We start from the raw sequence: 27,387 nt of genomic DNA on the forward strand, positions 1-27,387 counted from the left end.
GCAGATAGTTAAACCCAAAATGCAATATTTTCTTTCCTTTCTTGCTCTCTCGTCTTTCTTCATTTGACGGGAAAAAAAAATTTATATATGATTTTTCCACTCATACCTTCAGACCATTTAAGAGTCAACATGTTAGGATGGTCCCAAACCCTTTGAAAGTTTCATCAAGGATTCGGTCAAGAAAAGGAAATAAGAAATTTACGCGTTTAATTGTTAGAGCCAACATAAAAATAGTCAATATATGATGAATATTCACCTCACAGTACAGAATTGGGGTCTATCAGAAACCTCTCTACCCCACAAAGGTAAGGGTAACGTCTGCTGTATCCTACCTGCCCAGACTCCACCTGTGGAATTACACTGGGTATTACGTTGTTGTTGTTGTATTCATCTGACAATACTAATAACTATAGAAACATGATAACTGAGGATTCACATAGACCAATCTCAATGGGATTGAAGAAAGGAACTTCAAGGGATCACAACAGACAATGAATTCAACACAACACAGGGAAACTTGTACTAAATTAAGGCTCGCTATAAAAGGCGACTACAATCATAAAGATACAATGGGCGAAGGCCGAAAATTGAAGTAAGTAGCTGTTGCCAAGTATGCACAGACAGAGGAAACATATATCTTGAACCAAATGGACGAGAAAAGTGTAAGATATGTACAAAGTGCAGTCAATGTTAGCACAAAGATGAAGTTTGCTAAACACTTGGCTGTAGACAGCTCACTTTCTGTTCCTTCACGAGGGAAATGACCTTGTGAATGAAAATCAGACAGTAATTTATCCTTGTCACAAAATGTATCCATCAACCATGAAGCAGCCTCATTTTCAGATTCTGGTATATCCGCAATAGCAATACAGCGTACATGCATATGAACTTCAGCTGGATCAACCCCAAAAGCATTGTCCAAAAAAGAAGGGCAACGATGCTTGTAGCCAATTGTGATGTCATAAACTGAAATAGCGTGAAATGGATAGTCAAAAGAAGCGTAATTGCTAGTCTCATTGACTGGTCATTTATAGACTAGCAACCAAATGAAAGTATACTTGAGAGATAACTGCTTGAAGAAATTATGCTTAATTATTTTAATGAGAAAAATAAAACCAATAGGGCAAGACCATAATGAATATAGTATGGCTCATGTGAAGTTCTCATTCTAATGCATATGCAACTAAAAGCATGGTATATTAGTAAAGACATTAAGACAGACATCTGCTTGATGGTACTCTGCTCTCTCTTAAGTGGACTACTGGACCGTAACTATAAATATCTAAAAGATATGGAACTTCTATTTTTGATATGTGAGGCACTAATGCCACATATATCAAAAGGAAAAGAAAACAGCAAAGATACTAAATCTAATCGGACACCCTTGTCCACCACGGTCAGCATTGACATGACAAGCTTCTAATATACCAACTACTTATCCACAGTACACCTACGAGTCTAAGAATATCCCTGAACCAAGATGAGCCGATTCTGACTTCACAGAGGAAAGCATGATTATTATGTTCTACCTCTTATATTACCAAATACCAGTAGAAGATGCGTTGTTGCTAGCTTACAGAATATTAGATGTCCAGGAAACCACACCAATTACGTTACAACCAAATCTGAAGGCAAACTATTGACAACCAAATGCCACAAAACAGATTCATATCTGAAGGCAATTAGTTATTGTACTGCCATTAAATTTAGTCCAAAAGCAGACTCCATCTAAATAAATCCACTAAATGCCTTATGCCCCTCATTGTTTAGGCAGGACAAATGAGGAAGTAATAGCAAATACTTGGGTCACCTTGGTGAGAACAAGGAGGAAGGATACTGGATTCAAGATATGCAATCCATATTCAGAGTAAATAGAGAACTTATGCGACTGAAGTAATTCAATATAGCATCAGAAAATATTACTCCTGCCTTATGGAAGGTCAAAAATAGGAAAATTATTATTATTATCAGCCAAATAATTACACAAGGAAGAAGATAAAAGAAATGCTACCTGCATCCAAGGAACCTCTCAATTCCTCCAAACACGCATAAAAACCCTTTGTCTTTGGAAGAAGTATGTTGTTCAGGATTGGCAATCCGTTTTCAGAAGCATATTTTTTACTACGAATGCACTTCTGTTCTCTGTATTAAAAGTAAGGAAGCCAGTAAGTTCTTTAACTAGTACTGGAGAGAAAATGCACTAATTTATCATGGCATATGTGACACACACTCAAACATAAATATACATTAGAATTGAAATACAGAGTTAAAAGGTAACAGGAAATACGTGAAATCAGTGCCTTCTGGAAAAACAACAAGCCACAGTGGATCTTGAGGATCATTATAGGTGCAAAGCATATGATGCAGCTTCACTGCATCAGCCTCCCATCTTCTCTCAACAGGTATGAACTCCATGACATGAAAAACCCATCCAAACACAGGCAATTTCATCAAACTACTCTTAAGTATATACCTGAGTGAACCGACACATCCCTTGCGCAAAGCAAGATCCCACAAGTACATCCAATCAACCTCAGTTCGATGGTTTGCAATAACAAAGACTCGCTTCGCAGGTGGAACAGAATCTCCAGAGATTACCACTTTGGTTTTGTTAATTTTTTCAAACCAAAAGGGCCACAAAGCTAACCAACATCCAAAACAGAAGGATGTTCCCACTCTGCTATAATGGACACTGATAGCTCGCAAGCCAGTAGCAGTCCAAAAGCCAAAATACACTAACACCATAAATGCAGAGAGTAGTAACACAATTAGACAGAAAATACCCCTCACCATCCTCAGCGGGGATAATTTACGGTGCCTTGGTTGCTTTCCAGAATCATCACCCATTTGAACATTCATGGCTGTTGGGGAAAGCAGAGTACAAGTACCAAAAGATCCTTATGTATTTCGTGTTGAGCTTAAATTTGAACTTCCTCTCACATCTCATCACAGATTAGGCATCAAAATGCCAATTAACCAAGTGGGATTTGGTATATGTGCCAAACAAAGGCCTCCCTAACCCTAGTCCCCTACCCTGTAAAACATGAACAAAATGTTATTTTGTTAGCTAAACCAAAAAGAACAGCTCTACACTTGCTATAAACTCATGAAAAATTAAATCTTGATGTAAATAAAAACATTAGAACTTAAACATAAAGTTGAAGCTTTTTAGCTTAATGTGGCTTTAACTGTAATTCTTCTCTTTCAAGAAACACATACAGTTAATTTTAGAAACAAGCAGCATTATTCCTAATCTAAACACCCAAGTCAGCAACCTTAAACTTAAGGGTAAAATTTTCACTAATCAATCAGCTAGACTATAAAAAAAATTAAAAGAATAAAAATTGAGCTCAAATTCAAGAACACAAAACACAAATTCTTGAAATGTACAAAAATTCAGAAATGTAAATCTAGAGGATACCTGAAGTAGCTGACAACTTTGATGAGTTTGAAGGATCCAATGTGGCTCGACTATCAACGGTACACTTTCAGCTGAAGACCGAAGAAAGTTTGTATATGGAAATTAGGCTTCGGGTCGGGTCTTTCATAAGGTCTAATAATTGCTCTGCGCTTCTCTGCTTTGGGTGGCAATCAATGATGGGTACGTTTTTCCTTTCAGCCACATTCTCCTGATGGTGACCCTAATATTTTTATTTTGTATTTATTACGCTTTGCCACATAACTAAATCGATATATGTTAGATTAGATTGATACAAAAAATAACTTAGCGTTATCTTTGGGATACATGCTAATTAATTTTATTTGATGTATTTTTTCATTTGAAATAATACATCAAATTTTTCATTTCAAACTTACCAGCATAATTTACTTTAATATTTTAATTATAGGAATTTAAATACTCTCTTAAATTTTTCAAATGAATTAAATATCACTTTATAGATGCAATACCAATTTCACAAATGAAAGGTGATATACACGCGCGTCATACGTCGAAAAGTGAACAAATTGACTTTCCATTTCATTTTTAGTGTTCATCCATCTTCTTCCTCACTCCATCTTCTTCATAATCTCAATAGAATACAAAGTAAAAATTATCCTTCCTTTTTACAAAAAAATCCAGATCCTTTGCTTCATTTCAAACTTCCATTTCTCATATTGAAGAACCCATTTATTAGATTCTCTTCAAATTTTCTTTGGTACCCATAAAGATTTAAATCGAACAAATAACTTAAACCCCACACACAAATCAAAAACTATGAAAACACATAAAAGAAAGAATGAAAGAAAGTCAAGAAAAAGGGTAGGATGTACACAAACTTTATCACTATCTCATGGAGAAAGAGAAACTGTTTTCGAAAAATCCTCAACTCAAAAATCACAGTCCCAAGTAAGAGAAAAACAATATATATAGCATAATGACAAAAAAAAAAAAACGATGCAAATTTACAAGACAAAGAACAATAACGATAGCAAAGTAGTATGATAATCAAAGGCAATAACAATACAACTATAAAGGCACGCCTAGACCTACGACCATCCTAAACCAACAAGCAAGACACCACTCTATTTCTACTAGCCTTCTCCCCTAATCCGCAACCTCCACTCCTTTCTATCTAAGGTCATGTCATCAGTGATATGGAGTATTTTTTTTGAAACTTTAAAAACTTATTTAAACTTTTAAAAAAAGACTAAAAATTCCGTTATTTGACTAAACCTTATTTATCTAATTAAAAGTAAGGCTGAACCCATCGATGACCCCCTAAAGTTGACACCAACTTTCACTTAGACACCTCAACTAAGCTTTGTTCATTTTAGACACCTTATGTTAGGCCCAAATGTGTCATTTTGACACTTTTCGCTGATTTGGCACATGGTGTGTATTGCACGGACATCTGAGCGCGTGAAAAGATTTTTTTGTATAATATATTTTTTTTCCTTCATCTTCTTCTTCACCTTTTCTCTCTTCCGTCAACTACACCTTCCACCACCACACATTTTCCCCTCTATATTACCACCGGAACCATCCATCTCCTTCATTTACTTTTTTCTCCACCAAGAATCACCAAATTTCCACTCTTCTAATTCATCTGTAACAATAATTCGAAAAAATTAAATCTGGATCTAAAATAATTTTCAATGAAACCTCATTTTCATATATCCACAACTTGAAAATTCTTATTGAATAAAAGCTATGTAATTAATTTTATTAAGTAAGGATCGGGAGAGTGTGAAGTTGACTGAAAAAAAAGTTGGAAGATTGTGAATGAGTTGTGCTTTGAATCTGCGAAGAAAGGAGCATTTTTGTTAAGATCCGGAGAATTCTTATCTTCAAGAAGACATTTCTATGCCTATTTTTCGTCTTTGCCCTTGAATCTTTTCAAAAGTAAAGTTTCTAAAAAAAAAATCTCAAAAAGCTGGAAAAAATATTGAGTGCTAAATTTTATTTGGAATGAACAATAATAGTATTCGTATTGCAATGCTTGATTTAAACATTGTTCCATCACTTTGGATTGAAGTATTTGAGATAGAAATTAGAAGACTCCATTAAAGATCATTTGAAGCTTCTTGCAAAATAAGCCCAGAAATGATTTTAATAAAATATTTTTTACTTTTCTTTTTATTAAAAAATCGTTATTTAAAAATTATTTGAACACAAATGACAAATGTCATCATTTCATTTGACATTTTATACGTCATTTCGCAAGTGTAAAACACACACACGTTATATTTTGTTGACTGTGAAAAAAGTGTCAAAATGACACATTTGGACCTGACATAAGGTGTCTAAAATGAACAAATCTTAATTAAGGTGTCTAAGTGAAAGTTAGTGCCAACTTTAGGAGCCACCGATGGGTTCGCCCTAAAAGTAATGAAAGTGTCACTCTACCTTCACATGGTATGAATAAGATTAGGAATAAGATAGCATACACACCACCCTATTCAGATCTCAATTACGGGGATTACAATAGGTATGTTGTTGTAAAAGTAATGGAGCTCTAGCCAATTCGTTTATTGCAAATTTTGCCCATAAAAAAGAAATACACCGTTAAAACACATGGTAGATCATCATATAAGATTACGTACGGTACAATCAAATGGATGAGAAATGACACACTTAGAAACTGAATAAAAATACTATCTGGAAATCACCATGTGAGCTAACAAATGTTACAGCATTTTCTCTGTGAAATGCCTGCATTTCAATAACAGCAGAAGTACAAGAAAAATACTAAATCAAAAATGATGGGTGTCTATGATGTCAAAACTTTCTTTTGAAACCAAGTCACTTAAGCGTAGTGACGAAAAACGGAATGGAAATTCCAGACAGCCATCACCATCTCTCAATCCACTTACACTTCATTCAACTATACCTCATCTTGTTACCTTGAAACTCTGAACAACAGAATACAGCAAAATTGAGATCAGAAAGTTGCCATAAAACTAGTTTTGAACACTCACCCCATCAAATATAGTCAGGACAAGAGCCACAAAAATGATATACTATAGTGCTATTGTTTCTGAATGTTCAACTTTCAAATTATCTTTTAAGCTTGCTTACAGAATATCTACACTGGGCTAAAATGTTTGAGTGCATTGGACTATGTGAAATAGTGTTTCTGTGATTGGCACAAATGTGTTTTGCCTTTCTCACCTAAATTGTGTGCTTTGTCATTGTCATTTTTTCATTAGAAATTGTATGTATTGCGCGGGAAGGAATGTACTCTCAACAGTCTAGGAGAGAAAGTATTCAATTTGAGCCATATAATTAAACAATCAATCATCCCTTTTGAAAAAGGAGTAAATCTGACTGTAACTCAGCCCATAATTCAGATTACTCTTTTCTTGTATCAAGAAGCCTCACTAACTAGTAAGGAAAGCAATCACATGGAAAAGGTGAAAAAGACATGGGGACCAAAACAGTAGATATAAGAAACAAGAGCATCATAATTTTAGCTCTGGCTTAACGTTACGAGCAAAAAAAAAAAAACATTTATGTAGGGGCCAAAATGAGCCCAAATATAGATAACCCGCCCAAACTTTTATGGGTTGGGCTCAAGATAATTTGTATTGGGTTCAATCTCAATCTATTCAAGCCTTAACCCATTTTTAAAAAATCTTCAATTGAGCCCAATTTAATCTTCAATTTCAACCCGTTTTAAGACTTTTTTTTGCATTGGTGTAATGTATGTTCTCATATTAAAGGTATGAATTACTATCTATTTTATATCTTTTAGGATTAATCTATCAATTTGTAAACTTTTATTTTTATTTTCTTGAGTTGAAATTCAAATTGTGGTTATAAAAGGTAAAAATAATATGTTTAAATTATTGAGATTATGTGGGTCAAATTGGAGGGGTCATGACCCAACCCGAATTTTAGCCCAATTGAGCCCAACCCATTTGAGACCAAAGTAAATTTGGGCAGGTCATGACCCAACCCGATTTTTATTTCATTCCATTTTAATATTCTCAATTTCAACCCAACCCGCCCATTTGATACCCCTACATTTATGGTTTAGTCCAGGTTAAGGTGGGTGTAACTGATGAAAGAATGATACAAGGGGATCACTGTAACCCAACCCACAACTTGAAGATAGTCCATGTAGAATTACCTCTCACAGAACTCATGAAAAAATTCAATAATCTATTCTATTATTCAATCATAATTTGCTTTTTCAATAATCTTCATTTTGATAAACAGAGCAACTTAAACAAACAGTAGTTGCACTTTCGTCAAGGTAGAATTCGGAAAATATATTCACCTTCACAATTATTTTGGAACTAAACAATTGTACCCTGACCCCTCAAGTGACAAAGTCTAGTTAACACCGATGAGCCATTATATCCCAACACAGAACATTTAGGCAAATTCAAGAACGCATACCTTCACCCTTTTCATAAGGTCTTTGGCTGTCTGATCATTCTTAAAATGATCACGCACCGGCTGCATATCATATTAAAAACTAGGTCAGGCACAAAACTGAAGAAAGGTAGAATTACAAATATATTGAACTACAAAAAATAAAATTTGTGGTGTATCAATGTGAGACAGTACTAGGCATCAAGTGTGCAATATCTTAAATTTAGTATTAGTTGATATTAAATTGCCGATATGATTGATTACTGATTATTTTTATCAAGTAAGAAATGAGGTACGCTACAACGAAGTTATTCTAGGGTGTTGGGACTATATTAATTGTATATATCAAACTCAAAGAATTATGAGGTAATAACACCAACAATCAAGCTATCACTTTTCACATTAGAGCTACTAAAGTAAAAGTAGAATATCAAAATGCAGAGTCAATGCAGACAAACAGGGCAAAATTGGTAAATTTATCAATTCGTAGCTAATACAAGGACAGCAGAGGAGATTGGATAATGAATTGTATCAATGTATCAACCTGTAATATCTTATTGACTGCTTTCGATAATGCAGGTTTCAGGTCTGCAGGATGCAAGCTCCCACTTTCATAGTCAGCAGCTAATTCTTCAAAATTCTTGTAGGTCCTAGTGTGGGAAGAAGAACAAAATGAAAAACGATAAATTGAATAAATGAGTGTGCTGTTGTTAGTAAATCAGCTATATGGATATGAGAAAATGTGTGAGATGACTCACTTGTCACCACCATTCTCAGCACTTCGCTCAATTTTGAACTCATTAAACCAAGGGAGGATGATATACTTGATGTACTCCAGACATGGATTCTTTTCTACAACCTTTGGTGGACAAAAAGCCTTCTTTATCTTGACATTTACTTCTGCCTTCGGTGTTCATGCATGGCACAGGAATAACATACTGTCATTGCACTAAAACCTCGAAGGCAACGAAATCACAGGCTAGAAAAATCTATTACGAACACTGACACTCTACACCTAAAAACAATTGTAGCACAGTGTTACAGGTGACAATATATATAGCTAGATAGCCTAGAGGTAAAATCTGTAAATACCTCTTCATCCTCCATGTAAATGGAAGAAGAAGGGTCACTCTTGGACATCTTCTCTTGACCTTCCTGCAAACCAGGGAGCATATCTGCACGCCAAGATCATAAGGAAACAAACAAATCAAAAAGAAGAGTTAGTTAAGTAAAAAAGAGTTTGAATTCTAGAAAAAAAAGGTCTTACGATGGGACAATATGATAGGCTTGTTTTTTCTCTTGATGTCATCACAGTACTCTCTTGCAAGTACATTAACCTTTCGCTGGTCCATGCCAAGTTGACAGATGTCAGCCTATAAACAACAAAATTCCTTATTTAGCTGGTACAATCATAATTTAAACAAGTAATTACCATTGAACAAAAACACACATAATAGTACAGGCAACAAATGAAGCAAAAAGTACGCAGCTCTCATATCTGTCCATATCAAGAAGCATATGCTATTGAAACTAGAAACTCAAGGCAAGCCAGCTATATGCATAGAAACAGCTGGCAATGCATTTTTTACTCATTGATAACCTAGACAAGCAATAAACATAATGGCATTGCAGGGTTTTTCAAGACAAGCAAGAAGCAGATTATTGACATTAGAGGAGTACTTCGCATGTCTTAAAAAAGACAGTGAAGGTGCATCTATTTTTGATGAAGTCTCACAAAAGACGCTTATATTTGACAGATCCTTTCTTTAAGAAAATTCACTCCTTTTTTTCCCACCCCTCCCCTAAGAGGATCAATAGTGTTCCCACTTATCCTCCAGCATGACTCAAACCCTCAGCCTATCGGTTGATGGTGGAGGTGCTCAACCACGCGAACAGCCTCATTTGTCTTTTAAAAAAATTCATTAGTTATTCCATCTTTCAAAGCTGCTCTGATTTTGCTGCGGAGAGAAAGAATTAGCATTTAGGAGTGGTTGAAGAAGATGATGGTGCCATTCATAAAATATACAAGAAATAGCATTCTGACAAGTGCATGGCGCAGCTAAAAATGCGGGACAACTCATCTTTGTTGGTGGGATATCGAATCCTCACCAATAAAGTGAAATTTCAAGTAGCCAACCAACTAACTGAGCTACTAAGATTCCCCTTTGACTTATCCAGCTAACTGAACAAGAAAGAAAATATTTCCTAACAGTTAGTTATAAAAACAGATTACCTTAAGGAAGAATATGTCAGCACATTGCATGCACGGGTAAAAAATCTGGGCTGCAGTCAACTCATCTTGCTCAGACCGACCCATAATTTGGCAGCACCTTATAATGAAGAAAAAGTATGTGAGCAATAACTGACTGCTCCTTTTAGAAGAAATAAGAGAGGTTGAAATGCCTTAGCCTTTACCTTAAAACCCTTGGAAGCTTGTTCCTTCGAGCTATGTCCATAACAAGAGGCCAGTACTCATGAGCTCTGGAGTTAATCTCTTTTGAAGACCACAAAAATTCTACTTGATCCCCTTCAAGATTCATTCCCACAGCCTTCCATATCTCAATCAAATATTGACCAACAACCTCAATTTTCTTCAAATCACCTCCCATCTTGTTATTTAGCTGGGCAAACCAATCTGCAATCCAGATCTTCACCTTGCAGCCAGCCGAAGTCAGTTTGTTGACATTTAGTGCCTTCAAAACTCCCTGTTTAGCAAAGAAATTGCAAAAGAGAAAAAAAAACACAATCATGAGATGCTAAAAATAACACATAACTGCACAGGAGCCCCTCCACTAATTTCAGTAGTTGACCTGCACAAATGTAACAGGAAGAAAGAATGGCATAAATTAAAAGTAAATTCTAGTGAAACATAAACAATGAAACTTTTAGGTGTTAAAAAGAAAGTAGGACAAGAACCTAAGCTTCAGAAAGGTGGCTCCATAGGCCCCTCATGCGAAAGTATTATTATGTTAATGGAAAAAAATAGGAATTTGACCATTGTAGGGACTGGACTTTTCAGCATCTTAAAATACTTGGGATCAATAAGAATGACAGGTAGAATTGAGATTAAATTACAACACTCGCACAGCAGAATCTGAAGTTGTTTGGCTTACTAGGCAAGTATAAAGTGGAGTGTGACCGTTGATTTGATCTGACTCCCCACCCAACCATAGAACAAAGACAAATCTTCCCCTCCCCAAATCTGGCAACCACTTGAAGTCAACCCATGAGTTTCTTTATTTATTTATTCCTTTTATTTTATTTTATTCACAAGTGAAAAAAAACCTGCTTTTATTTTATTCACAAGTGAAAAAAACCCTGCATCTGAAAGAAGTAGATTACTGATCAGGGGGCAATTCTGAAACAAAATAAGCCACACGCATTCTGCAAACCAGAAACTTGGCAAGTGGTAAATTTTTATCATCTTCACTGTTGCAGTTAAAATGTGGATGGAATTCAAGTTTACATACCTGAGCAATGTGCATTCGACCAGAAGGCTCAAACCCATCATAGCAAACGGGCTGTGGCTTCTTTGCCAAAAGATTCCTCAACTCATCCTCCTGTATGCACTCCTCCCCAATACTCCTAACAATATTGAACTTTTCCTCCAAAGTCATCCTAAAACATCAGTATGCAACAAATTCAATATCACGTATGAACAAGACTAGAAAACCCAAAGGGATGCTTTCATAGACTAACAAAAAATAAAATCCAATGATACTATCAAACAACCAATCCTCTACTCCGAACTAAGTGGATCCTCTATAACTGTTTCATGCTATTCAGTGTGCATTCATTTCAATACTCAATAACTAAGATTACAGGTATTTAACAGATTGTCACAAATAGAAATGACATTACCCCGAGAGCATATTGACTTACTGTGAAGCTGAAATGGAAGCTGTCAATGATAGTGCATCAATAGCTTCTGAAGCTTCTTGGTTATCCATCTTCCTGCGTCCACGTAGAATTACGGTATTAACTGATTTTTCTGGTAATTTTTACAACTTATTGTAGAGAGAGACTTACTGGGGTGTGGAAATAGAGTGATCAGATGAAGAAGCCGCGGGAGTGAGTGCATCAATGGCGTGCGAAGCCTCTTTGCTATCCATCTTTCAAAGCTGTTCTCTGAACAAGAATTAGGGTTTAGGAATGGTTGAAGAAGATGATGGTGACATACAACAAGTAGTACTCTGGCATGTGCATGCGCAGCTAAGAATGCGGGTCAACAAGCAATTTAAAATTGATTAAGAAAGGAAATCTAAAGATTGTAACAGAAGTACAACAAGCAGTATATTGTAAGAAAACCAATATACTGCTAGAAATTTGACACGACAAAGAAAGAGAGAGAAAACCAAACCTCAGAAATGGCAGAGATGGAAGGAGAAGATGAAGGGGAAAGAAAGAAAGCGATATAAATTAGGGCTTTTGTTTGAGGGCTGTTTTTGGCTTCCTTTTTATTTCCCCAACCCCATCCCCTCCCTTTTTTTTTCCAACAATGTGAAAGATGAGTTCCCCGGACAAAGAGCCCGTTTGGATGAGTTTAAAAAAGTAACTTTTATATATGAATTGCTTTTAGAACTTTAAAGTGCTGAAAGTTATTTTTATAAATAAGAAGTTGAGTGTTTGGATAAAAGTGCTTAAATGAGGAAAATTATGTGAATTTTATTCTTTAAAAGAATAAAAAGAGTAGTTTGGGAATTTAGTTAAGATATAAGGGATATAAAAGTAATTTTCATGGTCAAAGAAAATGACTTTAAGCACTTAGAAAAAAAAAGTTAGGAATCCTAACTTTTCATTTTTGACTGACTTTAAGAACTTTCTGGCTTAAAGTTAGCATTAGGCAAACACGTCTAAAAGCTGAAAAGGGGCTTTAAGTTGGTTTTGACCAACTTAAAGCCAATCCAAACGGGCTCTATCATTTTCCCCGAAATTTAGTTTTAAAATCAAAATTTTTCCTCAACTTTTAACAATAATTATTTTTCTCTTTTTATTCTAATTAATTTTTCAAAATATCAGTTTTACCTTTTGTATTATTATTCTTGATCTTTTTTATCATGAGTTTTTTTTATTCTAGGTAACAAATTTTCTATTAAAAACAAAAAAAAATTATTCAAAAAACTAAAGTAAAAAAATCTTAATTGAATATATAAATTATTGACGTTCTATAATAAAATAAATGAGTAGAGTAAAAATTAAATATTTTAATAATAATCAAAACTCTAATGTATACTATTTATCCTTCTTAATCTAAGTATTTATAGATTTTTATTTAAGCACATTAAAATTATAAGTAGAATAATTTTTTTATCAGTTTATAATTAAAATTTATGTTATTATTTATGATTATTATTTTAATTATACATGTATTTAATATGTATATATATATATATATATATATATACATGTTTCAATTCTCTCTTATTATTAAATGTCTGAATAGATAAACGATTTTTGTTTGTTAATAATAGAGTATTTTTTAAATAAAAAAATACTTACAATACAAATAGATAATCTTTTAATTTTTTTTATAGGATATACCTTTATTTTTATTAATATTTTTGTATTATTTTTGAAATATATTTAAAAGCTATTATATTAATTATTATTTTTTATTTGTATAAATAGTTGATGATATATAGAAAATTAATGGCAAAATAGATATTGCATGAGATAAGGGGAGGAAAATAATTATTATTGAAAGTTGGGAGAAAGTTTAATTTTTAAACCAAACTTCAAAGGAGGATTGGGGGGGTGGGGGGAATTATTTTGACCCACGAGGTAACATCCAATTAAGCTATTAAAATTATCCTACTTAGCTATTTTCCTTGTTTTCTTTTATTTGTTTCTTATATTACATAAAAAATATTATTTCATCTTTTTTTGTCACTTTGCATATCAGGAGAGATACATATTTCATTGTATAGTATTAATTATTTATTTTAAATTATTTCATAAAACATAATATTATACATCAATTGATATACAACAATAACAACGATCCAGTGAAATCCCACAACGTGAGATCTGGGGAGGGTAAAGTATACACAGATCTGACTCCTACCAAGGTAGGATGGCTGTTTTCGAAAGACACTCGGCTCAGTAAAATTAAAAAAAAAAGTCAAAGAAGAATAAGAAGTTCAAAGCGATATGGAAAAACAAGTATCGAAAGCAACCCAAATAAAGATACATCAATTGATATATCATGATAAAATTATTCATATTAATTATTTGTTTATTAAGAAGCATGCAACGTCTAAAAAAAATTAGGACCTTTTCAAAAAGTCATTATGGAAATTGAATTCAGTGTAATTGCACAGTTTGACATGTTTGATTGGTCAAGTAATTACTTGGTCAGCAGGTAATTGACAAAAAATAATTACACTCTTCAATTCTCAAGTGGAGTTGTAAATTGTTGGTAATTACATAGTGTAATTACAAGATGATTACTTTTTAATTTCTTTCTTTTATTTTTATTTTTATTTTTATTTTTTTCGTTTTAATTTATGTTTTATTTCTATTATTTTATGATTTCTATTATTCTAATTTTTTTAATTTTTTTTTATATTATATTATTTATATTTCATAATTTCCTTCTTATTTCTCAACTTCTACTTCTTGTGATTCCATGCAATTGTTCGTATTATCTATTTTTATTTATATTATATTTATTTTTTCATTTAGCATAATTTTGTTAGTATTCTAATTTCTTAATCAAAGTAAAATTCATTGTTGAATAAGGTTATAGACTTGCGTTTTACTTTCCAATCATATATGTACCTTATGTTGAAATTTGACATAAAAGTATTGTGTTGATTTTTTTATTTGAATTTTTAACTAATGTTGTATTTTTAGTTCTAATTGATTTTTTTTAATAGTATTAATTTGATATTTCACAATAATAATATGTAGTTTCCACTCAAATCTATAGTTATTACTATTAAAGTTCAATTCACCGTTAATGTAAATGCTGAACAAAAATAATTTTTTACCTAGCAAATAACTTGTATTTTGCTGGTAATAATTTCAAATCACTTATATATTTGTATTTTATATAAGGGACTTGACATTCTCACTTATGCGATCACAAGAGTGATATTTATTTGAAAATGGATAGCAACTTCAACGAAGAGAGCAGATCCATTACAGACCTATTTTCTTCTTGTTCAACTCGTAGTTAGATACTTTTTTACACATATAAAAATAATAGATAATTTCATGAAATCACTCATGCATAGCGTAAAAATTAAGAAAAATAATTTTACGTGACATTTTGTTTGTATGGTTGTTACCCGTTATATTGTATTGTATTGTTAGTTCAAATACAATGTTTGTTTTGATTGTTATTTAAGTATATTAATATCGTATCGTTTAAATCTATCGCTAGATAACGACGAAAAGATCCATTTTGTGTAACTATCGATTTGGTGTATTGCATAGTTATTTTAGTTTTTTTGTTACCTTAATATTTTCTTCTCATTTTGTCCTTACTTATTATTAAATAATTCTATTTTATCAACTACTCTTTTTTTGTTTAATTAGAGTAGTTCTATCACATATACTACAATTTCTTTTATATTTTTTTATTAAATTATGAATATGTCGTCGCATTATTTTTTTCCCCACCCTATAAAGTTTAGCTTGCTATTATAACTTCGCACAAGAAAGAAAAGGTAAATTAGGGGAAAATTACCCTAAAGAAAGAAAGGTAAAAACTCTCTTTCAACTACCTAAGTCATAGTAGCCACTGCTATATCGTAACTGCAATTTGTAAATGTCCTCTATTTCCTTGATTTCTTACATTGTGATATTTCTTATCCGATTGTCTCCTTCTAATGGTGGACGTGAAATCACTGTGTTGCAGATGGAGTCTGTGTCCAACGCCTAGAGCATCCCTGCTGTGTTTGGGATGCCAAATTCTTAGACAACGGCGACATTGTGACCGCATGCTCTGACGGTGTTGTGCGCATTTGGACTGTCCATCAGGATAAGATTGCTGACCCGCTAGAACTAGAGTCATATGCTGCCCAACTCTCACAGTACACGCTCAGTAGTTTTGCCATCCAAACTCTTCTAATTCGTCTTTCTCTGCCATATTTTTGTGGATTCTAATGAGTCCTTACTATATTCTTCGGCTGGCATAAAGCTTTTCTGTGATTAATAGTGTAAGATGAATACTTCGGCATGCTGCACTTGTTTATGATAATCACTATGTCACAAGTCTACCATTTTCATGTTATCTTTATGTTTTTGTTTTGTCCTTTGCCCTTTTTATGGATTCTAAAGGTGCTTGCTCTCTTTGGAGATTCTAAATTCCTAGTTTGGTTTGTGCATGAAGTTTGTCAAAACTAAACGTTTTTCTTTCTCTTCATTTTCTCTTACATGCGGCCGTTGAATAAAAGATGCTCACAGATGCATTGCTGTTTGGATACCAAATTATATATTGGTGGTCTAATTCAAGTTATATTTCATTTTATCTTAGGAAGAGAGTTGGAAGGTTGAAATTGGAAGAGTTTCCTGGGCTTGAGGCCTTACGAACCACAGGTGTGAATATGATAATGCCTATTGCTATTGTCCTAAGTATCAATGATTTGAATCGTCTCATCATTTTTCATAAGTTGTCTCGTCAATTTACTGTTGGACCAATTAAAAAGAAGTGTCCGGAACTGAGTAAAAGTTGGATGAGTGACCCATCAAAAGTAGAAAAGGAAAAGAACAAGTAGTGCTTATGTGACTATTTTTGCTTCTATTTCAATATTCAAAACTAAGAACCTGCTCAAAAAAACCTGAGTGTAATATGAAAAATCTAATATCTGGCACTGCCTGAAACCTTTATTATTGGAAGTGAATACTGGATCGAGGTTCTCTCCTCTCTGTAACGTTTTTCTTTTGATTTGTTGAGCAGGTACTAGTGATGGACAGACCAAAGTTGTCCGTGAAGGAGACAATTGAGTGGCGTATGCATGGAATATGATGGAACAAAAGTGGGATAAAGTAATAATAATATTTATGTTTGTATTTTCCTTTCAATGATATATTCTCCATATATTTGGTCATTTTCGCATCCAACGGTGTGGCCTAGTGGTCAATGACGTGGTTTGAAAACCATGAGGTCTCAAGTTTAAATCTCCAACAGTGACAAAAAAAACTAGGTGATTTCTTCCCATCTGGTCTAGCCTAGGTGGACATAGTTACTTGGTAAGTGTCGCTGGTGGGAGGTCTGCAAGTACCCTGTGGAATTAATCGAGGTGTGCGAAAGCTAGTCCGGACACCACGGTTGTACAAAAAAATTTCGGTCATTTTCATTCCTAGTCTCGTGTATATTTGATTGTTTCTTGTGCTCTATTGCTAAAATTTTGGTCTGAATATGCATGAACATCCTTGTAGCTAATTTGTATTAGTTTATGTCACTGTCTGCATTTTACAGGGTCTGCATTTGTGGTGGATTTACGTTCTTCTGTGTAGTCAAAATTGCAGTTGAGTAGTTTCTGTTGCTAGCCTGTCTACATACTTGACGCCTTGGTCATATGCATGCTGTTGTTTTCTCATTTATCTATTATTAATTTTAAATTGTCTATGAGTTGTGGTCCTCTGTTCTTATGCTTTTTGTCATCAATTTAGATTGGTGAAGTGGTTCACGAGCCTGATGATGGCATGGCACGCCCTCTTCTTGATGGAATCCAATATGATCATGGTCAGTACTGCTTATTCCACTCTACCCTCTTCACACTGGTCTTTTATATCATCTTTTTACTTCCAATCACCATTTAATTTTGTTGTTGGATACAGTGTTTGATGTTGATATTGGAGATGGTGAACCTGTTCGCAAATTGCCCTGCAATCGCTCAGGTATTTTAGTTTTCCGTTTTGAGTTATTTAGGGGGATGTTTCTGTAGTATCTGGAATTTGGGTCTTCCTCAGCTTTTTGTAGGCATGGCGTGGTGTAGTTGTAATACTTGGCCACATCTTACTCTTGAGTTTTCTAGGAATAACCTTGCATGCTTGACTTGTTTGAGTTTGTAGATATTTTTTTGTAAGGGATTTTGCAGGTGTTTTATCTGTCTTATATGGGAGACTATGGGTGCTTCGATTTGCTTTTTTAAAGTGGTTTATAAGTTAAAAACCATAAGTTGGCTTTTGGCCTTTTGGCTACTTTTTCAGCCTTAAAAAAGTGTTTTTAAGCACTTTTTGAGTTACCTAAATACTTTCAAAACTAAAAAAGAGCTTAAAAGCCACAAGTCAAAAATAAGCCAATTCAAACACACACTGATATTATTAAAGGGTCTTTGAATAGATATGAGACTTTTATGATGGTTTTGTTTGGGCGCGGTTATTATGATACTAATGGATTTTAGTGAGGTATTGTCAATGCATTTGCAATGAGGACTGTGGATAGGTTTGGAAAATGTGTTATCCAATTGGGGAATGTATTTGCGATTGTCACTACTGCCTTCCGATCATTATTTCACATGCCATTTACTTAACGATGAACCAAAATTTAAAATCTATATTTATGTGAGTTTTAGGCATGAAACCATTAATAGCATGATTTAGGTTTTTCTTGGCTATTGAATTAAAAATTATCAGAATTCTTTAATTATATTATTTGCTGGAAGAAAAAGGAGAGAATTCAAGAAACCAAGGGCTTCTTGGACCTTTGTTATTGTTTGTTTATTCGTTCGATTTTTTTTTCTTTTTTGGTGTTTATTATATATAATTTAGTACAACTAACTTAAAAAAACAATTTAAGTAGGTGGTGGTAGGAGTTTTTAAGTAGGTCTAGGGATGGGCAAATTACCCCATGAAAATATGACCTGCCCAAAGCAGGTTGGGTTATTTTTCTGTCGGGTCAATTTGCGCACCATCCAAGTCGACCTATCTAAAAGTTGGATTGATTAGGGGTAAATATGCAACCCATATTAACCAATAAACAAATTTGTCAGTATATATTTTTTAATTTTATTGTTTGATATGTTAGATATAGCCATAATATTGAACAAAAAGTTCTATTAGTTTTGTTTGGTAATTTATCAAATTATCAGAAAAGAAATTAAAATTTGGTCACAATTGGGTGGGTTGCTCTATGGCCCGTTGTTTAGCCCATTTTGACTCATCTCATCTCAGCCAAAGTAACATTTTCATTGATTTAGCCTATTTTCACCCACCCAAATTCAGGTGAGCTCGTCCATTTGACAGTCAAAAGTAGGTTGTATCACTTACAAATCGTATTTAGCTAAACCACATTTTGAATAGAAGATGAAACTCTAGAAGCAAGCTGAGGAGATTAAGTTTGAAAGCTTTGGGAATTTTCCTTGGAAAAGACGTGTCTGTGTTGTTAAAGATATTATTAAGCAAATAAATCAAAAATGTAGTCTCTCTAGCAATTTAACTTTTAGATGAGAGGATCACACACTTAAATATGGTATCAATGTAAGCAAAGGTCATATTTTGAGTCTCACTGCCTCCATTATAAAAAGTATATTCACGTGTTTGGCTCATGAGAAAGAGTAAGGCTTGCACTTGAGGGGCTGTTTTGAAGATGCTATTAAGTAAATAAATTAGAAGTGTATGCATTTCTTCTCTCAAAACAAAGTGTGTGTTTTATCCTTTCTTCATTCTTATAAACCTTCTTCTGTTTTAACTTTTTAGGGAAGTTGCGCTCGTTCCTGCATGACTTCTGCATGGATTTTTATGTTTTGAGGATTATGCGTTCTTTTTTGCCATCAATCTCTATCTAATTTCTTAGTAAAAGGGGCATAACTTCTCTGTTTCTTAGACAACTCTTCGTGACCTGACATCCAAAACTTCTTTTGATTAATTGACAGATAATCCATATGACATTGCTGACAAGTGGCTACTCAAGGAGAATCTGCCTCTTTCTTACCGTGAACAAATTGTGGAGTTCATTCTTCAAAATACTGGTCAGAAACAGTTTACTCCGGATCCATCATTCCGTGACCCCTACACTGGCAGTTAGAAATATTTATTTGGCTATGGAATAATACTTCGATTTTGATTTTGCTGCTGCCTCCGCTTTGTCCCTCTGGTTAAACATGTCTCATATTTGTTCCTATGTCTTACTTGCAGGTAGCGCTTATACAGCTGGTCAACCTTCAAAGCCTATATATCTATTTCTGCACTACCTTTATTCTTATATTATCCAACTTCCACAAGTTCTTTCGTGTTCTTGTTCTAACCCAGTAATTTATTGAATTTGCAGCTACGCTGTACTCTTAATTGAAAAGAAGGATGAAGAGGGACAGTCTCAAGTTCTTTCGGCTGCACTTGAGGTTTTTACCATTTAGTGATTGCTTCTGCCTTGCCCTTCCGAATTCTGTCTCTCCCCTCCCGTGCATTTCACTGGCTACTTCTGAGAAACAAAGTATTAATGCACTTCTGGTGGGAATATCTTTTCTATCTGCAGATTGCAGAAGAGGAAAGTGTTGAAGCTGATGCAAAATTTTGGGCTTTAGTTGCCATAGGATCACTGGTATGTTCTCGTAGCTCTTTTCTTGAATTCTAAGTAGGAAATATGCCTCAATCCTAAAATCTGTTTATTTTCCCGTTATTTAATTCATAATACCTCATTAAGTGATGCTTGAGGGTGTTGTTAAAAGAATTGCGATGGACTTTGATGTTGCTAATATTGCAAAAGCAGCAAAGGCATCTAAAGACACAAAGATTGCTGAAGTTGGAGCCGACATTGAGCTCATCACAAAGCAGAGTTGAGCTGGTAACTTAACATGGGTCACGATTTTAGGACATTTTTTGCCAGAGTGAAGATGCGCACGCAAGAGAATTATGCTCTGGTTGTTTACAGCTTTGGTCAACAAGAAGGATGTGGATAGTCCCTTCGGCAGCTAGTATGTTTGTTGCTGTAGGAGGGTACCTTTATCTGTCTACCTTCGAGTTTATTCCTGAAACAATGTCACTACTTCTCTCCGTAGAACAGATATTTTCAGTTTTGTTATTTTTGTGGTCGACCACAATGGTGAAACTGGTATTGCAAGGAAAAGAAAAAAAGGATGAATGTGATGAGAGAAGGGAGTAAAACTTGTAAAAGCAGTCAAAATTGGCAATGAAATCTGAAGCAGCGTGTCCTTGACCTTGCTTCGTTTTCATTTTTTTATTTTTTTTTAAGAAACCACTTAAGTGACAAGCGTATATCCTCTCGATCCCCAAACTATAAAAAGTTAAAAATTCCTATGCTACATGCTACTACATGTTTAGGAGCTTTAGAAAGTCAAATTTAATTTGTGCCAAAGTGGATATGGTTGCCTAAAATTATAAGACTTTATAAAAGATTCTAAAATTAGGCAGGAGTTGACGTAAAAAGCCTATCTAATTTAAGAAATATGTTATATGTGGCGTTTTGCATTAGCCAATAGGAGTTCGAATGTCAATTATCAAAAAATTATTAATTCACTAATCCAACTAAAATTCCTGGTTTATAATTGGTTGTTTTTTCTTTAATTGATTGTTTTAGACTCGGATAGTTTGGTTTGAATACAAATTATGTTAAGATCAATTGTCTTGATTTTATTTTTTATTGATTTTTTTTTTTGTTAACTGAAATTTTTCATTCATAACTAAAATAGTTCGTTACAAAACAAAGTAGTAATGGGACTGCTATCTCATTCTATCCATCTATCTTCGTACTCATATGACATACAAATCAAGAAATCTAAGTTATTACATTGCAAAATGTCTATACTCTAAGGATACTGATTGAGGGACCGAAGTACTAGTTGCCATTTGCCTTGTGCTGACCTCTAATATAGATATGCATTATAACCTCTCTAAAAATCTAGTCTGTGCACAATTTTCCTACTGAAATCTGATTTTATGCACAATCTTCTAGCTGAAATCTAATTTTATTCCTTTCTCTCCATATAACAAAGACTGTTATTACAAACGCACTAGTAACAATTTCAGCTCGTCCTATAATCTTCTTAGAAATAGTACTAGTCCAAGGTAATTATATTCTTTAGTCAGCTCTAAAATGGCATGAGGTTGCAGCACCCGTTTCACCTTCAGAAACCATGATTTGCTTTCCACTCCTTTGAGTTGGGTTTTCTCCCATTATACCTGACCTCTGCATCACCTCATGTGTTGGTAGCATCTCAATAGTATTACATCGATTCTCAGAGGTGTTACCCTTGTCACTGCCCAGTTATGACTTGCCACTCCTTTGAGTTGGGTCTTCTCCATTATGCCTGACCTCTGCATCGTCCCATGTGTTGGTGGCATCTCAACAGTATTGAAGTGATTTTCAGAGGTGTTACCTTTGTCGCTGCCTAGTTTTGGCTTAACAGCTTGTCAAACTTGTTGCTTTTTTCTTTGCTTCCTCAAATTTCTCCTCTACACTCTAGGAGCTGCCACATTCTTCTCTTGCCCAAGCTCAGTATGCTATGCATTAGTCTCTTGATTGGCCTCCTTTTTATACTAGTATTCATTATTTTCAAATTTCAGGTATTCATTGCAATATTTTGGTCTCCAATCATACTCCACTGATTGATCCCTTGGTATTCATTGCAATATTTAGATGTGAAGCTATTTGTGTGTAGAGATCGATCCACTGCACTAACAATTTTACTTAACGCGTCTACTGACCAGTAGCTCACAGATAGCTCAGGAACTTTACCATAGAGGAATTAAGCTAAGTACCTCCTTATCTAGCTCAAAGTCTAGTTCCTATTACTTGAGAACCAATGATCTATTATTAATACAGTATGGTGCTTCAGTAAGTACCCTCTCCTTTTCTAGCTTATTCTAAAATTTATAGATAGAATACTTATCATCATGAAAAAGAACCTCGAGGCCTGACCTTCCACATTCTAGCTGAGTAATTCTATATTTGATTAATCGAAGGTGTGTCACCACCTAGTACATAACCAATTAGGGCAGATTCTCAAGTCTTCACATGATCCTTGTTATTACCTTCCTCTATTTGCACAGTCAAAATTCCACTCTTTAATGTTGGAGGAACATAGTTTAGTGACGTACCTTCACTGCGGTTTCTCCATTCTGGTCCATTGGTTGGAGTTGGATGAGTGGAGGCTTCAGCATCAGGAAAACATAGATGCTGAAATATTGGTTCTCTACTTTACTACTTGACAAATCTCAGTTGCACCTCATCTCAATTATAGCTTGAAATCTTGGGGGTAGATAGCTCCCAAACATGATAGAGTCCAATAGTCAGAGTGACGGATTCTTTGCTAGGAATCGTAGCTCTATGCTGTGCCATAACTAATTTCGATCATAATTGCTTCCTTGTGTGCCAAAATTCAGCTAAGAGTGTCAAACATGCGCCCTTTGTTCACTTTTGATTATTTGATTTATTGTATTAAAATAATGTAAATTGTATAATTTTTTTAAAAAAATTGCTTGCCTATAAAAATATCCTCCATTTTACGATAACAATAAATTCGTGTATCTTAATTTTATCTTAAGAAGATAAATCGGCTATTTTTGACATACCTAACTTATTTAGTTTGAAAAAAGGTTGGAGGACCACAGTACCAAATTAACATTGAGAAAACTACCCAAGTAGATTCGTGAGTGTACAAATTAGGTACCTACCGACAGTAGAGCTAGAAAACCCCTTTTTGGTATTGGCCATACCCATTCTTGATTTCCCTTTTCATTTCATGTGGGTGTCTGTCATCCATTTTCTTTTCTCAGCTCACTTCAAGATTCCTCGTCTTCTGATTCCAGGTGGATTCTTTCTTTCTTTTTTAACTTAATGTGTCAAATATTGTACTATTTTGCTGTGTGATTGGATCTGTTTTTACCAGTTTTTAGGTTAGAGAATTGATTGTTAACTACCCAGAATGTTTCCTGATTTTTTTTTTTACTTTTGAGAAGATAAATTGTGAGGAAATGAAGTAAATTATGTTTGAATTGAGATCCGTGGAGTAACTTTTGGTGGGTTTAAGTTCCACTATGCTAGGATCTTGTTCTGGAATATTGCCTCAAATAGAGGTTTCTAATTTTATCTTGTTGGTAGTTTCTTTTGATTTTATCATACTTTAGGTTTGCTATCTTATATCATGGCTTTCTATTGGTATAAGAGTATTAAGGTTAGATGGTCAACATTATGGTCAAAGTTGATTATCAAACATTTGGAGACTCTGTCAGTTTTCACTTCATGGAAAAAATCCTTTCTTTTTGATAAGCAATGTTTCATTACCAAAAAAAAAAAAGCACTTATAGAGGGCAGCCCTGTAGGCTATGTGCAGGTTTCGGGGAAGGGTGCACTATGTTGGATCTATAGTACACAATCTTACTTTGCATTTCTGCGAGAGGTGGTTTCCACAACTTGAATTGTGACCTCCTGGTCATACGGTGACAACTCTTACCTTGGTGCTAGAGACCACCCTTCATGACAGAGAAAGCTCTAACTAATGTCTAGAAATCTTCTGCACTTGTAGTCAGGAATGAGTGTCTTTGGGAGTTACTATCCCCCGTTTCAATTTGTTGTCTCGTTTTGGTGGCACGGAGTTTAAGAAAATAAAGAAGGTGATTTAAGTTATTGTTCATGGTTCTATGTAAATATATGGACACAGAAGTAGTTATTTCTGTCTGGTTGGCACGGAGTTTAAGAAAATAAAGAAGGTGATTTAAGTTATTGTTCATGGTTCTATGTAAATATATGGACACAGAAGTAATTATTTCTGTCTGGTTAACATTTTCCGCTCTCACTTGTTCTTTGTTTCTTTCTTGTCATTTCATTCAATGATGTCACTAGGTTAATTAAAGTCCGGCCTCTGCTTATGATTTGCTGGCAGGTTTTCGATTCTTGGTTTGTGGATATGGATTGTAGGACAGGTGAATCATTGGATGCTTTGCATTCAGCAGATATGAATTCTGACTTTGGTGATTTTGAATGCAATATCTGCTTTGAATTAGCTCAAGATCCTATAGTGACTCTTTGTGGACACCTTTATTGTTGGCCATGCCTTTACGAATGGTTACAGGTTCATTCACATTCCCACGAGTGTCCAATATGTAAGGCTCTCATAGAAGAGCACAAGTTGGTTCCAATATATGGACGAGGCAAAGCAAGTTCTGACCCAAGATCTCGGTTAAGACCAGGAATCAATATTCCTAAACGTCCAGTGGGTCAGAGACCTCAATCCGCTCCAGCTGTAGATATGGACTATCTCCGACATGATGAATTCGATTCCATAGGGGGGCTCATGCCTATGCCCATACCGAGTGCAGGGTTTGGAAACTCAACGTTATCTGCTCTTGTTGGAGCTATTCCAGCTTTGTTTAGTCTTAATGTACATGGATTTCATGATGCCACTGTTTATGGGGCGACTACTGGAGTTCCATACCTCTTTTCTGGTTCATTTCACGGGGGTTATGCTCATGGTTTCCATCACCCAAACCACCTAGATGGGACAAAGTTCTTTATGAAGGTGCTTTTCTTGATCGTCGGTTTCCTCTTAATTATTTCCTTAATTTCATAAATATACTAGTGTATATCCTATAGTGTGCTAGACCTACATGTGTGTAGTAAACCAGTGCAACTATCTTGCATGTCGTCGTTAGGAGTTAGGATTATGTATTTACTGTTATTAATTAGCACTAGAATCTGCACCAAGTTTTTAATTCTCTCCAATAAAAAGATGGTGGGAGCTTCTCCTTCAAATTGTTGTATAACTAATTAACACAAAAGGGTGATGGTTAAGTGAATTCTTGATTCACATCCATGGTAATTTCTCTCCTGTCCATTTGTATAAACCCGTACAGTTGTGTATGAAGTTTTTGGTGGGTAATATGTTTGGGCTTGAATTTTTCAAAGTAGGAAAATTACGCTAATAAGCAAACATATAATGAGAAAAACCCCAAAATCATACACTTTTTTTGATTTTAGACTCAAAATAATATATATTCTTTATATGGAGCACTAATAGTCCTCTTTCTTTAATAAAGTGGTGCACTTTTAGTCATAATCCTATACACCGTTGCTTTCTTAACAGAAGACTCCTCACATGCATATCATGACATGATTTTCTTTCGAAAATGGCTCTCACGTCATTGGAAAAAAATGGAACCCTTTTTTCAGCAGAAATAGAAGTAGTAACTCTTTTATTCACTTCAATAAGCTTGCTGTCTTAGTATGTTCTTTATTAGTAATTTTTAGCTGACATTCTAAATTATTTTTGATAAGTTACAATCAATAGATCTGTAGATTTTTTGGTTCATCTACATGATTTTTTGAGCCGAGGATCTATTGAAACAAGCTCTTTGCATCTTATCTTTCCCAAACTTCACTTGTAGGATTATACTAGGCAGTGGCGGAGGCAGAATTTTAAGTAATGAGATTTAAAATTTGAAAAAGTAGACAGATGAACTATCCGAAGGAGGTTCGACATTTACTATATATACATAAAAAATTATTTAACTATATATAAATTGTATAAATTTTTGTCGAAGAAGGTTCGGATGAACTCCCTCATTGTAAGGTGGCCCCGCCCCTGATATTAGGTATGCTGTTGTTTTATGCTTTAAAAGTTCTCCTAAAGAGACCGTAGCTATTCTTTTGGAGGGAAAGTAATAAATCATGTCATGATATGCATGGGAGGAGTCTTCCGTTAAGAAAGTAACGGTGTTTAGGGTTATGATTAAAAGTGCACCACTTTATTAAAGAAAGAGGACTATTAGAGCTTCATATAAAAGAATATGTACTACTTTGAGTCTAAAATCAAAGAAAGTATATGATTTTGGACCCTTTCTCAACATATACTAGTTAATTAGTTAACATAAATATAGTTTAGCTAATTTATAATTCGCCACTAACATTTAGCGTTAATTACGGTTCGAGTTTGTATAATTCACACGTTTGTATAGTTTAAAATTTGTATAACTTTTGTATAATGTAATTTTGTATGATATAATTTGTATAACTGTTTAAAGTTCAGATGTTTGTATTTGTGTAAATTCGTTATTGGCATAATACACAAATATGCCCTTTAATTTGGTCTCATTTCACATTTATACATAAAATTGTCATGTAGAACGAATGTGTCTATTTGTTCAAATTTTGTATAGATAAAGTGTTTACTCCTATACTAGTAAAGTTGGAGGTGATAGTTGCTAACTGAAGTCAAATTAAAAGTCATATTTATGTATTATGCTTTTGTTATTTCGAATTTATACAAAAATAACTCATTTACACAAACGTACCTATGAATTATACAAACTCACCTGTGAGTTATAAAAATAAGGCAATTTAAATTATACCTACAACTCGTAAATATGCAAATTATACCTAAGGAGCCTAATTAAGTTTATTATAGTGCTTATTTGTGAAGTTTCTCCTTCAATTACAGTTATTCATGTTGGACTAAGTGACAGCCCAAGGTGAAAGTCCAAAATGAGTTCTTGTTTGGCCCAAAAGGGTTAGGTCCATGCTTTGGATTGCTTGCATCGTATCACTCTTTAAATTCTGTCCCCCATTACGCAAATTTAGCTCTGGAATTGGGGCCTCAAAAGGCCATTTGTGCAAATGTTTCCACGTTGTGCTTCTAGTTTTGATTAAGTTGTGTATGTTT

At 34.2% G+C, this 27,387-nt stretch overlaps 3 protein-coding genes and 1 pseudogene across 4 annotated transcripts; 2 read left to right on the top strand and 2 right to left on the bottom strand.

Moving 5' to 3' along the window:
• Window positions 1–496: 496 nt before the first annotated feature.
• LOC129885469 (probable 1-acyl-sn-glycerol-3-phosphate acyltransferase 5) lies at window positions 497–3,657 on the bottom strand. Its single transcript, XM_055959749.1, has 4 exons — window positions 3,422–3,657; window positions 2,288–3,034; window positions 2,012–2,142; window positions 497–966 (listed from the first exon to the last, which is right to left on the bottom strand). The coding sequence occupies exons 2-4, from the start codon at window positions 2,857–2,859 to the stop codon at window positions 557–559; spliced, it is 1,113 nt and encodes a 370-aa protein (XP_055815724.1). The 5' UTR covers window positions 2,860–3,034; window positions 3,422–3,657; the 3' UTR covers window positions 497–556.
• A 2,345-nt stretch (window positions 3,658–6,002) lies between these two features.
• LOC129885471 (tyrosine--tRNA ligase 1, cytoplasmic-like) lies at window positions 6,003–12,271 on the bottom strand. Of its 2 annotated transcripts, none has more exons than XM_055959754.1 (12): window positions 12,183–12,271; window positions 11,852–12,034; window positions 11,705–11,776; window positions 11,293–11,440; window positions 10,238–10,527; window positions 10,056–10,152; window positions 9,090–9,195; window positions 8,915–8,997; window positions 8,581–8,726; window positions 8,367–8,472; window positions 7,847–7,906; window positions 6,003–6,354 (listed from the first exon to the last, which is right to left on the bottom strand). In XM_055959754.1, exons 2-12 carry the CDS (start codon window positions 11,932–11,934, stop codon window positions 6,334–6,336), a joined length of 1,212 nt encoding a protein of 403 aa, XP_055815729.1. In that variant the 5' UTR covers window positions 11,935–12,034; window positions 12,183–12,271; the 3' UTR covers window positions 6,003–6,333. The 2 variants fall into 2 exon arrangements, with proteins under 2 accessions (XP_055815729.1, XP_055815728.1); XM_055959753.1 differs by having other exon boundaries at window positions 11,852–11,950; window positions 12,183–12,265.
• Window positions 12,272–15,673: 3,402 nt separating this feature from the next.
• Window positions 15,674–20,931, top strand: LOC129887515 (uncharacterized; annotated as a pseudogene).
• Window positions 20,932–23,320: 2,389 nt separating this feature from the next.
• On the top strand, window positions 23,321–25,610 carry LOC129885472 (uncharacterized). The gene is made up of 2 exons (XM_055959755.1): window positions 23,321–23,539; window positions 24,613–25,610. Exon 2 carries the CDS (start codon window positions 24,637–24,639, stop codon window positions 25,297–25,299), a length of 663 nt encoding a protein of 220 aa, XP_055815730.1. The 5' UTR covers window positions 23,321–23,539; window positions 24,613–24,636; the 3' UTR covers window positions 25,300–25,610.
• The last annotated feature ends 1,777 nt before the right edge of the window (window positions 25,611–27,387 follow it).

Source organism: Solanum dulcamara, chromosome 4 (assembly GCF_947179165.1).
Source record: "Solanum dulcamara chromosome 4, daSolDulc1.2, whole genome shotgun sequence".
NCBI classification, from domain to species: Eukaryota; Viridiplantae; Streptophyta; class Magnoliopsida; order Solanales; family Solanaceae; genus Solanum; species Solanum dulcamara.